Below are 13300 nucleotides of genomic sequence, written 5' to 3' on the forward strand. Positions count from 1 at the left end.
TCCATGGTACCAAAGTCCTAAAGTCCCAGCGGTAACTAGATGCTGGTGTCCATGGTCCTAAAGTCCCAGCGGTAACTAGATGCTGGTGTCCATGGTCCTAAAGTCCCAGCGGTAACTAGATGCTGGTGTCCATGGTCCTAAAGTCCCAGCGGTAACTAGATGCTGGTGTCCATGGTACCAAAGTCCCAGCGGTAACTAGATGCTGGTGTCCATGGTCCTAAAGTCCCAGCGGTAACTAGATGCTGGTGTCCATGGTAAAGTCCTAGATGCTGGTGTCCATGGTACCAAAGTCCCAGCGGTAACTAGATGCTGGTGTCCATGGTACCAAAGTCCCAGCGGTAACTAGATGCTGGTGTCCATGGTCCTAAAGTCCCAGCGGTAACTAGATGCTGGTGTCCATGGTCCTAAAGTCCCAGCGGTAACTAGATGCTGGTGTCCATGGTACCAAAGTCCCAGCGGTAACTAGATGCTGGTGTCCATGGTACCAAAGTCCCAGCGGTAACTAGATGCTGGTGTCCATGGTCCTAAAGTCCCAGCGGTAACTAGATGCTGGTGTCCATGGTCCTAAAGTCCCAGCGGTAACTAGATGCTGGTGTCCATGGTCCTAAAGTCCCAGCGGTAACTAGATGCTGGTGTCCATGGTCCTAAAGTCCCAGCGGTAACTAGATGCTGGTGTCCATGGTCCTAAAGTCCCAGCGGTAACTAGATGCTGGTGTCCATGTCCTAAAGTCCCAGCCTAGAAGTCCCCAGTCCCAGGTAACTAGATGCTGGTGTCCATGGTCCTAAAGTCCCAGCGGTAACTAGATGCTGGTGTCCATGGTCCTAAAGTCCCAGCGGTAACTAGATGCTGGTGTCCATGGTCCTAAAGTCCCAGCGGTAACTAGATGCTGGTGTCCATGGTCCTAAAGTCCCAGCGGTAACTAGATGCTGGTGTCCATGGTCCTAAAGTCCCAGCGGTAACTAGATGCTGGTGTCCATGGTCCTAAAGTCCCAGCGGTAGATGCTGGTGTCCATGGTCCTAAAGTCCCAGATGCTGGTGTCCATGGTCCTAAAGTCCCAGCGGTAACTAGATGCTGGTGTCCATGGTCCTAAAGTCCCAGCGGTAACTAGATGCTGGTGTGTCCTAAAGTCCCAGCGGTAACTAGATGCTGGTGTCCATGGTCCTAAAGTCCCAGCGGTAACTAGATGCTGGTGTCCCATGGTAACTAGATGCTGGTGTCCATGGTCCTAAAGTCCCAGCGGTAACTAGATGCTGGTGTCCATGGTCCTAAAGTCCCAGCGGTAACTAGATGCTGGTGTCCATGGTCCTAAAGTCCCAGCGGTAACTAGATGCTGGTGTCCATGGTCCTAAAGTCCCAGCGGTAACTAGATGCTGGTGTCCATGGTCCTAAAGTCCCAGCGGTAACTAGATGCTGGTGTCCATGGTCCTAAAGTCCCAGCGGTAACTAGATGCTGGTGTCCATGGTCCTAAAGTCCCAGCGGTAACTAGATGCTGGTGTCCATGGTCCCCTAAAAGTGGTCCTAAAGTCCCAGCGGTAACTAGATGCTGGTGTCCATGGTCCTAAAGTCCCAGCGGTAACTAGATGCTGGTGTCCATGGTCCTAAAGTCCCAGCGGTAACTAGATGCTGGTGTCCATGGTCCTAAAGTCCCAGCGGTAACTAGATGCTGGTGTCCATGGTCCTAAAGTCCCAGCGGTAACTAGATGCTGGTGTCCATGGTCCTAAAGTCCCAGCGGTAACTAGATGCTGGTGTCCATGGTCCTAAAGTCCCAGCGGTAACTAGATGCTGGTGTCCATGGTCCTAAAGTCCCAGCGGTAACTAGATGCTGGTGTCCATGGTCCTAAAGTGGTAACTAAAGTCCCTAAAGCGGTAACTAGATGCTGGTGTCCATGGTCCTAAAGTCCCAGCGGTAACTAGATGCTGGTGTCCATGGTCCAAAGTCCCAGCGGTAACTAGATGCTGGTGTCCATGGTCCTAAAGTCCCAGCGGTAACTAGATGCTGGTGTCCATGGTCCTAAAGTCCCAGCGGTAACTAGATGCTGGTGTCCATGGTCCTAAAGTCCCAGCGGTAACTAGATGCTGGTGTCCATGGTCCTAAAGTCCCAGCGGTAACTAGATGCTGGTGTCCATGGTCCTAAAGTCCCAGCGGTAACTAGATGCTGGTGTCCATGGTCCTAAAGTCCCAGCGGTAACTAGATGCTGGTGTCCATGGTCCTAAAGTCCCAGTAACTAGATGCTGGTGTCCATGGTCCTAAAGTCCCAGCGGTAACTAGATGCTGGTGTCCATGGTCCTAAAGTCCCAGCGGTAACTAGATGCTGGTGTCCATGGTCCATGGTAAAGTCCCAGCGGTAACTAGATGCTGGTGTCCATGGTCCTAAAGTCCCAGCGGTAACTAGATGCTGGTGTCCATGGTCCTAAAGTCCCAGCGGTAACTAGATGCTGGTGTCCATGGTCCTAAAGTCCCAGCGGTAACTAGATGCTGGTGTCCATGGTCCTAAAGTCCCAGCTGGTGGTAACTAGATGCTGGTGTCCATGGTCCTAAAGTCCCAGCGGTAACTAGATGCTGGTGTCCATGGTCCTAAAGTCCCAGCGGTAACTAGATGCTGGTGTCCATGGTCCTAAAGTCCCAGCGGTAACTAGATGCTGGTGTCCATGGTCCTAAAGTCCCAGCGGTAACTAGATGCTGGTGTCCATGGTCCTAAAGTCCCAGCGGTAACTAGATGCTGGTGTCCATGGTCCTGTCCATGGCCCTAAAGTCCCAGCGGTAACTAGATGCTGGTGTCCATGGTCCTAAAGTCCCAGCGGTAACTAGATGCTGGTGTCCATGGTCCTAAAGTCCCAGCAAATGCTGGTGTCCCAGTCCCAGGTAACTAGATGCTGGTGTCCTGGTAAAGTCCATGGTCCTAAAGTCCCAGCGGTAACTAGATGCTGGTGTCCATGGTCCTAAAGTCCCAGCGGTAACTAGATGCTGGTGTCCATGGTCCTAAAGTCCCAGCGGTAACTAGATGCTGGTGTCCATGGTACCAAAGTCCCAGCGGTAACTAGATGCTGGTGTCCATGGTCCTAAAGTCCCAGCGGTAACTAGATGCTGGTGTCCATGGTCCTAAAGTCCCAGCGGTAACTAGATGCTGGTGTCCATGGTCCTAAAGTCCCAGCGGTAACTAGATGCTGGTGTCCATGGTCCTAAAGTCCCAGCGGTAACTAGATGCTGGTGTCCATGGTCCCAAAGTCCCAGCGGTAACTAGATGCTGGTGTCCATGGTCCTAAAGTCCCAGCGGTAACTAGATGCTGGTGTCCATGGTCCTAAAGTCCCAGCGGTAACTAGATGCTGGTGTCCATGGTCCTAAAGTCCCAGCGGTAACTAGATGCTGGTGTCCATGGTCCTAAAGTCCCAGCGGTAACTAGATGCTGGTGTCCATGGTCCTAAAGTCCCAGCGGTAACTAGATGCTGGTGTCCATGGTCCTAAAGTCCCAGCGGTAACTAGATGCTGGTGTCCATGTCCTAAAGTCCCCGGTAAAGTCCCAGCGGTAACTAGATGCTGGTGTCCATGGTCCTAAAGTCCCAGCGGTAACTAGATGCTGGTGTCCATGGTCCTAAAGTCCCAGCGGTAACTAGATGCTGGTGTCCATGGTCCTAAAGTCCCAGCGGTAACTAGATGCTGGTGTCCATGGTCCTAAAGTCCCAGCGGTAACTAGATGCTGGTGTCCATGGTCCTAAAGTCCCAGCGGTAACTAGATGCTGGTGTCCATGGTCCTAAAGTCCCAGCGGTAACTAGATGCTGGTGTCCATGGTCCTAAAGTCCCAGCGGTAACTAGATGCTGGTGTCCATGGTCCTAAAGTCCCAGCGGTAACTAGATGCTGGTGTCCATGGTCCTAAAGTCCCTAGATGCTGGTGTCCAAAAGTCCCAGCGGTAACTAGATGCTGGTGTCCATGGTCCTAAAGTCCCAGCGGTAACTAGATGCTGGTGTCCATGGTCCTAAAGTCCCAGCGGTAACTAGATGCTGGTGTCCATGGTCCTAAAGTCCCAGTAACTAGATGCTGGTGTCCATGGTCCTAAAGTAGATGCTGGTGTCCATGGTCCTAAAGTCCCCGGTAAAGTCCCAGCTAAAGGTAACTAGATGCTGGTGTCCATGGTCCTAAAGTCCCAGCGGTAACTAGATGCTGGTGTCCATGGTCCTAAAGTCCCAGCGGTAACTAGATGCTGGTGTCCATGGTCCTAAAGTCCCAGCGGTAACTAGATGCTGGTGTCCATGGTCCTAAAGTCCCAGCGGTAACTAGATGCTGGTGTCCATGGTCCTAAAGTCCCAGCGGTAACTAGATGCTGGTGTCCATGGTCCTAAAGTCCCAGCGGTAACTAGATGCTGGTGTCCATGGTCCTAAAGTCCCAGCGGTAACTAGATGCTGGTGTCCATGGTCCTAAAGTCCCAGCGGTAACTAGATGCTGGTGTCCATGGTCCTAAAGTCCCAGCGGTAACTAGATGCTGGTGTCCATGGTCCTAAAGTCCCAGCGGTAACTAGATGCTGGTGTCCATGGTCCTAAAGTCCCAGCGGTAACTAGATGCTGGTGTCCATGGTCCTAAAGTCCCAGCGGTAACTAGATGCTGGTGTCCATGGTCCTATGGTCCTCTGTTTGATGTATTTATGTATTGATATATGACTGGCAGCTCAGAATGATTAGACCGCCTGCTGTCATTGTGTCAAAGTGATATCTAACCTTTAGCGTGTGTCTTTTCATGGCCACGCATAACGCATCAGTGTGTGTGTGTGTGTGTGTGTGTATATGTGTGTGTGTGTGTATATATGTGTGTGTGTGTGTGTACCGTACATGTATACTTGTTATGACAGTAAATGTCTTAAGCAGTGTTATTAATAAACATGGACTCTTATTAACAACTCCTCAGGTTTCCAGCATCACACACAGCAGACATATAATCTACACTCGTGACTGTAGCTCGGTCCCAAAGGGTTTGTCTGAGAATCTCTGATCGGAATTGAAGCCTCTCAGTGGTATTCCCATCTGAGTATTCATCACCCTCCACCCCCTCTGCTCAGCTGTGTGTATGCCCTCCTCCCAGTTCTCAGTGGTATTCCCATCTGAGTATTCATCACCACCCCCCCCACCCACCCTCCACCCCCTCTGCTCAGCTGTGTGTATGCCCTCCTCCCACTTCTCAGTGGTATTCCCATCTGAGTATTCATCACCACCCCCCCCCACCCACCCTCCACCCCTCTGCTCAGCTGTGTGTATGCCCTCCTCCCACTTCTCAGTGGTATTCCCATCTGAGTATTCATCACCACCCCCCACCCACCCTCCACCCCCTCTGCTCAGCTGTGTGTATGCCCTCCTCCCACTTCTCAGTGGTATTCCCATCTGAGTATTCATCACCCCCCCCCACCCACCCTCCACCCCCTCTGCTCAGCTGTGTGTATGCCCTCCTCCCACTTCTCAGTGGTATTCCCATCTGAGTATTCATCACCACTCCCCCCCCACCCACCCTCCACCCCCTCTGCTCAGCTGTGTGTATGCCCTCCTCCCACTTCTCAGTGGAAAGGTCAAAGGTTAGAAGCCAAAGTGGTGATAAATACTTCCAGGTCATCTCTTGCTCCAAGGGTCAGAGTTGTCCTATAGGAACCGTAACATACCTTCCTAAAATGGCTGAAACAATGAATCAGTTCAACCATTGTCAGTTCAGTTCACCCAGCTCTTTGTCTCTCTCTCTCTGTCTCTCCATTAGCCTGTCTTTCCTCCTCTCTGTCTTCCACTCTCTCTTTAGTAACAGACATGCCACACACCCACACACACGTATCATATGCTGGGTGTTGTTGTGATTGTGAAATGCATGGATCTATTTTTAGAGGAATAGAGAACCTTCCCTGGTGCTGATCAGATTTCAGCTCTGCTCTCCTGAATCGATCTCTTGTCCTACAGCACAGTGCTTTGGCTCTCTCAGCCCTAAACTCATTTAGTTGACATTCTGAAGTGGAATAATCTCATTAGGCTGTTGTTTGGTGTTGGCCACAGTAGACTGGAGCAGAGGTTGCCTCTCTGTAAAGGAACACAGACAGTAAGTTGTGCCAGATCAGTGGTCTGTAGACGTGTGTAAAATGGAGCGATTATTCAAGGCCTCCACCATCATTATATCGGCTTCCTTCTGACTCCTCTGACTATTCCTGCGTGTGTGTGTGTCTGCAGAATCAGGCCAAACTGGTTCATTTACTAGTGTTTCTAGAATAATCTGGTGTGTGTCTACCAGGAGGATGAGTGGAGGCACTCTGTTTCTATTTCTTTGGGCTAGACCAGGGAGGGAGGGAGATGAGGTAAAGAGAGAGGTAGAGAGAGAGAGAGAGAGAGAGAGAGAGAGAGAGAGAGAGAGAGAGAGAGAGAGAGAGAGAGAGGTAGCGGTAGAGTGAGAGAGAGAGTGAGAGGTAGAGAGAGTGAGAGGTAGAGAGAGTGAGAGGAGAGAGAGAGAGAGAGAGAGAGAGAGAGAGAGAGAGAGAGAGAGAGAGAGAGAGAGAGAGAGTCTGTTACATTCCTGAAGTCTAAGCAGGCTGGAGTGATTCTACTGTTTAATGTAAACACAGGGGAGGGACCGACTGGCACAATGATTCATGTGAGAGATGGAGGAGGAGGGTAGAGATAGACAGGGATCAAGAGATACTAGGGTAGGAGAGGAGGGGTTGGGAGGGAGGGAGGGAGGGAGGGAGGGAGGGAGGGAGAGAGAGATAGACAGGGATCGAGAGATACTAGGGTGGGAGAGGAGAGAGGGGGGTGGGAGGGAGGGAGAGAGAGAGATAGACAGGGATCGAGAGATACTAGGGTGGGAGAGGAGAGAGAGGGGGGGTGGGAGGGAGGGAGAGAGAGATAGACAGGGATTGAGAGATACTAGGGTGGGAGAGGAGGGGTTGGGAGGGAGGGAGAGAGAGAGAGATAGACAGGGATCGAGAGATACTAGGGTGGGAGAGGAGGGGTTGGGAGGGAGAGAGAGAGAGAGCAAGCGAGAGAGAGAAAGGTAAAGAGATGTGTGGTTTCTCCCTACTGTGCGAGTTAGCTCTGGTCTGTAGGTTTGATTAAAAGGTAAGTGGTGCAAGACCACACCATTCTCTTGTCCCAATAAACACTGAAACTGTCTGCTGAATGGAGAGTATAATTTCTCTTTTCCTTTCCTCTCACATCTTCCCTTTATCTCTTCATTCCAGTCAGAGGCAGACAGATGAGCTGTTTGCAGTAGACACCAAGGTGGAAGAAATGGCATTGAACAACATTGGATCTACAGACTACCCTTTTTCAGCATGTATAAGACAGGTCACAAGTACTACTATAAGGCTCTTCAGTCTGTAGAGTGGGTGAGTATAAATCTGTGGTGAGGCTGACATCTGCTGGTGAACACTGATACTGCAATTTGGTGTAATAATTACACCATACAATAACATGGATGGGCAACTTTGATGGGGGTGAGGGCCACACAAAAACTGAACTCATCATTCGGGGCCACACTGGCTCGTGGGTCTACATACCCACATCCATACCCACACATGCAGTCAGAGCCGGACCTAGCCTTTTTGGGTTCCTAAGTTAAATGTATTGGGAAAAGCTGCAGATTCAAACCCAATTTTGAAATATAACCTTGTGTAGTCTACTATTCTAACTTTAAACAGTAAATTAAGCCCCTGACTGAGTTCCTAACAGAATTTATCCTACAAAAGGGCTGTGTGTTGTCAACAACTCCACCACTTATTTATAACAAAGTAGACCATTTTTAATAGCTATTCAAAAGTTGAAAGATATAATTTAACATTAATAACTTATTCCTAACTTATATAAAAGAATAAAAATATTATATGCCCTCAAGATGACCTTACATGAGAACAACATATTTCATATAAATATTTAGCCTACATACAAAAAATGTTGAAAATAATTCCAAAAAGAATCAAGACACATTGTTACACACGTTCAGCATTCGTCTTCTGCTCACAAACACTGAAAAACCAGCACCTGTACGTCCTTAAATCTGGAATTCGTAGAGGTAAAACTGCCTCGTCCGATATTACAACAACAAAGACGTTACTGCAAACAAAGAAAGCGTTTTTTCCCCCTCTGACATCATTTCACATGCGATAGAAGAGCAGCTCATCTGCCCCGTTTAAAAAAAAAAAAACTAAATAATGCGGCAGCCAATGGCGTCGTTTCACCTGATCTCAGCTTTAAAACCAGTTTAGACTGGCAGCAATACAGTTGAAGTCGGAAGTTTACATACACTTTAGCCAAATACATTTAAACTCAGTTTCACAATTCCTGACATTTAATCCAAGTAAAAATTCTCTGTTTTAGTTCAGTTAGGATCAACACTTTATTTTAAGAATGGGAAATGTCAAACTAATAGTAGAGAGAATGACTTATTTCAGCTTTTATTTCTTTCATCCTATTCCCAGTGGGTCAGAAGATTACATACACTCAATTAGGATTTGGTAGCATTGCCTTTAAATTGTTTAACTAGGGGTCAAACGTTTCGGGTTTGTTGGGTGAATTTTGGCCCATTCCTCCTGACAGAGCTGGTGTAACTGAGTCAGGTTTGTAGGCCTCCTTGCTTGAACATGCTTTTTCAGTTCTGCCCACAAATGTTCTATAGGTGTGAGGTCAGGGCTTTGTGATGGCCACTCCAATACCTTGACTTTGTTCTCCTTAAGCCATTTTGCCACAACTTTGGAAGTATGCTTGGGGTCATTGTCCATTTGGAAGACCAATTTGCGACCAAGCTTTAACCTCCTGACTGATGTCTTGAGATGTTGCTTCAATATATCCACATAATGTTTCATCCACATAATATTTCTTCCTCATGATGCCATCTATTTTGTGAAGTGCACCAGTCCCTCCTGCAACAAAGCACACCCGAGACATGATGCTGCCATCCCCGTGCTTCACGGTTGGGATGGTGTTCTTCAGCTTGCAAGCTTCCCCCTTTTTCCTCCAAACATAACGATGGTCATTATGGCCAAACAGTTTCATCAGACCAGAGGATATTTCTCCAAAAAGTACAATCTTGTCCCCATGTGCAGTTGCAAACCGTAGTCTGTCTTTTTTTATGGTGATTTTGGAGCAGTAGCCTCTTCCTTGCTGAGCGGCCTTTCAGGTTGTTTCGATATAGGACTCGTTTTACTGTGGATATAGATACTTTTGTACCTGTTTCCTCCAGCATCTTCACAAGGTCCTTTGCTGTTGTTCTGGGATTGATTTTCACTATTCGCACCATAGTGCGTTCGTCTCTAGGAGATAGAACGCGTCTCCTTCCTGAGTGGTATGATGGCAGCAAGGTCCCATGGTGTTTATACTTGCGTACTATTGTTTGTACAGATGAACGTGGTACCTTCAGGCATTTGGAAATTGCGCCCAAGGATGAACCAGACTTGTGGAGGTCTATTTTTCTGAGGTCTTGGTTGACATCTTTTGATTTTCCCATGATGTCAAGCAAAAAGGTGCTGAGTTTGAAGGTAGGCCTTGAAATACATCCACAGGTACACTTCCAATTGACTCAAATTATGTAAATTAGCCTATCAGAAGCTTCTAAAGCCATGACATAATTTTCTGGAATTTTCCAAGCTGTTTAAAGGCACAGTCAACTTAGTGTATGTAAACTTCTGACCCACTGGAATTATGATGCAGTGAATTATAAGTGAAATAATCTGTCTGTAAACAATTGTTGGAAAAATGACTTGTGTCATGCACAAAGTAGATGTCCGAACCGACTTGCCAAAACTATAGTTTGTTAATTAACAAGAAATTTGTGGAGTAGTTGAAAAATTAGATTTAATGACTCCAACCTAAGTGTATGTAAACTTCTGACTTCAACTGTATGTGGGGTGGACTCGGACCTACTGGGAGATGCCGGTATAGGATCTGAGGTAAGATCTATTACGGACAGACACATTCACTTCCAGTATCCACTTCCAGTATCCACTTCCAGTATCCACTTCCAGTATTCACTTCCAGTATTCACTTCCAGTATCCACTTCCAGTATCCACTTCCAGTATCCACTTCCAGTATCCACTTCCAGTATCCACTTCCAGTATTCATCAGTTGAATACAGTCCATCCCTGATAAGTGCTCACTGGATAAGTGTACACTTCTCTAAAGTGCAGTGCATGTCTCTAGTCCTAATACAAACGCAGTACAAATACTAGATATGTTTCCTTGGATACTACATACCCTGGTTTAGTGCACACATTGAGGATAGTCATTGCACTTCTAGTTTTCATTGGTTCTTCTGTGGAACTCAGTCATTTGAACATACTAGTTAAATATTTATACAATTGTCAGTCTCCTCAACACCGTGAAAACACCCCTGAACTGCAGCGTGTAGAGGAAAGCTAACATAGTTTCCAACAGCAACAAGTCCAGGCAATGGTTAGGTCACCTCAGCAGCCCCTTTATCATGTCCCATTAGAAGGCAGTATCCAATGAGTTCAGATTTATAATTATCAAATGATAGAACCTTTCACATTCTGCCTTCCAAATGTTCAAGTTTCTGGGTTCCTTCAGGTCAGCTGTACATTTCTGGGAAGCAGAGAAGAAGAAAGAGAGGAGAAAAAGAAAGAGAGGAGAGGAAGAAAGAGAGGAGAAGAAGAAAGAGAGGAGAAGAAGGAGGAGAGGAGAGAAAGAAAGAGAGGAGAGGAAGAAAGAGAGGAGAAGAAGAAGGAGAGGAGAAGAAGAAGGAGAGGAGAAAAAGAAAGAGAGGAGAAGAAGAAGGAGAGGAGAGAAAGAAAGAGAGGAGAAGAAGAAGGGGAGGAGAGAAAGAAAGAGAGGAGAAGAAGAAGGAGAGGAGAAGAAGAAAGAGAGGAGAAGAAGAAGGAGAGGAGAGAAAGAAAGAGAGGAGAGAAAGAAAGAGAGGAGAAGAAGAAAGAGAGGAGAAGAAGGAGAGGAGAGAAAGAAATAGAGGAGAGAAAGAAAGAGAGGAGAAGAAGAAGGAGAGGAGAAGAAGAAGGAGAGGAGAAGAAGAAAGAGAGGAGAAGAAGAAAGAGAGGAGAAGAAGAAAGAGAGGAGAAGAAGAAAGAGAGGAGAAGAAGAAAGAGAGGAGAGAAAGAAAGAGAGGAGAAGAAGAAGGAGAGGAGAAGAAGAAAGAGAGGAGAAGAAGAAGGAGAGGAGAAGAAGAAAGAGAGGAGAAGAAGAAGGAGAGGAGAAGAAGAAAGAGAGGAGAAGAAGAAAGAGAGGAGAAGAAGAAGGAGAGGAGAGAAATAAAGATAGGAGAGAAAGAAAGAGAGGAGAAGAAGAAAGAGAGGAGAAGAAGAAGGAGAGGAGAAGAAGAAAGAGAGGAGAGAAAGAAATAGAGGAGAAAAAGAAAGAGAGGAGAAGAAGAAAGAGAGGAGAAGAAGAAAGAGAGGAGAAGAAGAAAGAGAGGAGAAGAAGAAGGAGAGGAGAAGAAGAAAGAGAGGAGAGAAAGAAAGAGAGGAGAAGAAGAAGGAGAGGAGAAGAAGAAAGAGAGGAGAAGAAGAAAGAGAGGAGAAGAAGAAGAAGGAGAGGAGAGAAAGAAAGAGAGGAGAGAAAGAAAGAGAGGGGAAGAAGAAAGAGAGGAGAAGAAGAAGGAGAGGAGAGAAAGAAATAGAGTAGAGAAAGAAAGAGAGGAGAAGAAGAAGGAGAGGAGAAGAAGAAAGAGAGGAGAAGAAGAAAGAGAGAAGAAGAAAGAGAGGAGAAGAAAGAGAGGAGAGAAAGAAAGAGAGGAGAAGAAGAAAGAGAGGAGAGAAAGAAAGAGAGGAGAAGAAGAAGGAGAGGAGAAGAAGAAGGAGAGGAGAGGAGAGAAAGAAAGAGGAGAAGAAGAAAGAGAGGAGAGAAAGAAAGAGGGGAGAAAAAGAAAGAGAGGAGAGGAAGAAAGAGAGGAGAAGAAGGAGAGGAGAGAAAGAAAGAGAGGAGAAGAAGAAAGAGAGGAGAGAAAGAAAGAGAGGAGAGAAAGAAAGAGAGGAGAAGAAGAAGGAGAGGAGAAGGAGAGGAGAGAAAGAAAGAGAGGAGAAGAAGAAAGAGAGGAGAAGAAGAAGGAGAGAGAGAGGAAGAAAGAGAGGAGAAAAAGAAAGAGAGGAGAAGGAGAAGGAGAGGAGAGAAGAAAGAGAGGAGAGAAAGAAAGAGAGGAGAAGAAGAAAGAGAGGAGAGAAAGAGAGGAGAACAAGAAGGGGAGGAGAAGAAGAAAGAGAGGAGAGAAAGAAAGAGAGGAGAGAAAGAGAGGAGAACAAGAAGGGGAGGAGAAGAAGAAAGAGAGGAGAAGAAGAAAGAGAGGAGAGAAAGAAAGAGATGAGAAGAAGAAGAAAGAGAGGAGAAGAAGAGAGGAGAGAAAGAAAGAGAGGAGAAGAAGAAAGAGAGGAGAAGAAGAAAGAGAGGAGAAGAAGAAAGAGAGGAGAGAAAGAAGGAGAGGAGAAGAAGAAGAAGGAGAGGAGAGAAAGAAAGAGAGGAGAAGAAGAAAGAGAGGAGGAGAATAAGAAAGAGAGGAGAAGAAGAAAGAGAGGAGAGAAAGAAAGAGAGGAGAAGAAGAAAGAGAGGAGAAGAAGAAAGAGAGGAGGAGAATAAGAAATAAGAGGAGAAGAAGAAAGAGAGGAGAGAAAGAAATAGAGGAGAGAAAGAAAGAGAGGAGAAGAAGAAGGAGAGGAGAAGAAGAAAGAGAGGAGAAGAAGAAAGAGAGGAGAAGAAGAAAGAGAGGAGAAGAAGAAAGAGAGGAGAAGAAGAAGGAGAGGAGAAGAAGAAAGAGAGGAGAGAAAGAAAGAGAGGAGAAGAAGAAGGAGAGGAGAAGAAGAAAGAGAGGAGAAGAAGAAGGAGAGGAGAAGAAGAAAGAGAGGAGAAGAAGAAAGAGAGGAGAAGAAGAAGAAGGAGAGGAGAGAAAGAAAGAGAGGAGAGAAAGAAAGAGAGGGGAAGAAGAAAGAGAGGAGAAGAAGAAGGAGAGGAGAGAAAGAAATAGAGGAGAGAAAGAAAGAGAGGAGAAGAAGAAGGAGAGGAGAAGAAGAAAGAGAGGAGAAGAAGAAAGAGAGAAGAAGAAAGAGAGGAGAAGAAAGAGAGGAGAGAAAGAAAGAGAGGAGAAGAAGAAAGAGAGGAGAGAAAGAAAGAGAGGAGAAGAAGAAGAGAGGAGAAGAAGAAGGAGAGGAGAGGAGAGAAAGAAAGAGGAGAGAAAGAAAGAGAGGAGAAAAAGAAAGAGAGGAGAGGAAGAAAGAGAGGAGAAGAAGGAGAGGAGAGAAAGAAAGAGAGGAGAAGAAGAAAGAGAGGAGAGAAAGAAAGAGAGGAGAGAAAGAAAGAGAGGAGAAGAAGAAGGAGAGGAGAAGGAGAG

At 46.7% G+C, this 13300-nt stretch overlaps 1 protein-coding gene across 6 annotated transcripts in view; it reads right to left on the minus strand.

The window, feature by feature from the left end:
- LOC118389783 (T-lymphocyte activation antigen CD80) overlaps nucleotides 1-13300 on the minus strand; it is a 36956-nt gene that overhangs the window by 13060 nt on the left and 10596 nt on the right. For 2 of the 6 annotated variants that reach the window (XM_052504510.1, XM_052504364.1), the window contains exon 8: nucleotides 10496-10557. The exons of 2 other annotated variants lie outside the window; for them this stretch is intronic. In XM_052504510.1, coding sequence (XP_052360470.1) covers nucleotides 10544-10557 — 14 coding nt within the window. In that variant the 3' untranslated portion in view covers nucleotides 10496-10543. Of the gene's footprint in view, nucleotides 1-10240; nucleotides 10558-13300 lie in introns of those variants that run through there. 2 more of the 6 variants (XM_035779671.2, XM_035779757.2) reach the window with 2 other exon arrangements.

This window comes from Oncorhynchus keta, chromosome 1, assembly GCF_023373465.1.
Source record: "Oncorhynchus keta strain PuntledgeMale-10-30-2019 chromosome 1, Oket_V2, whole genome shotgun sequence".
Taxonomy (NCBI): Eukaryota; Metazoa; Chordata; class Actinopteri; order Salmoniformes; family Salmonidae; genus Oncorhynchus; species Oncorhynchus keta.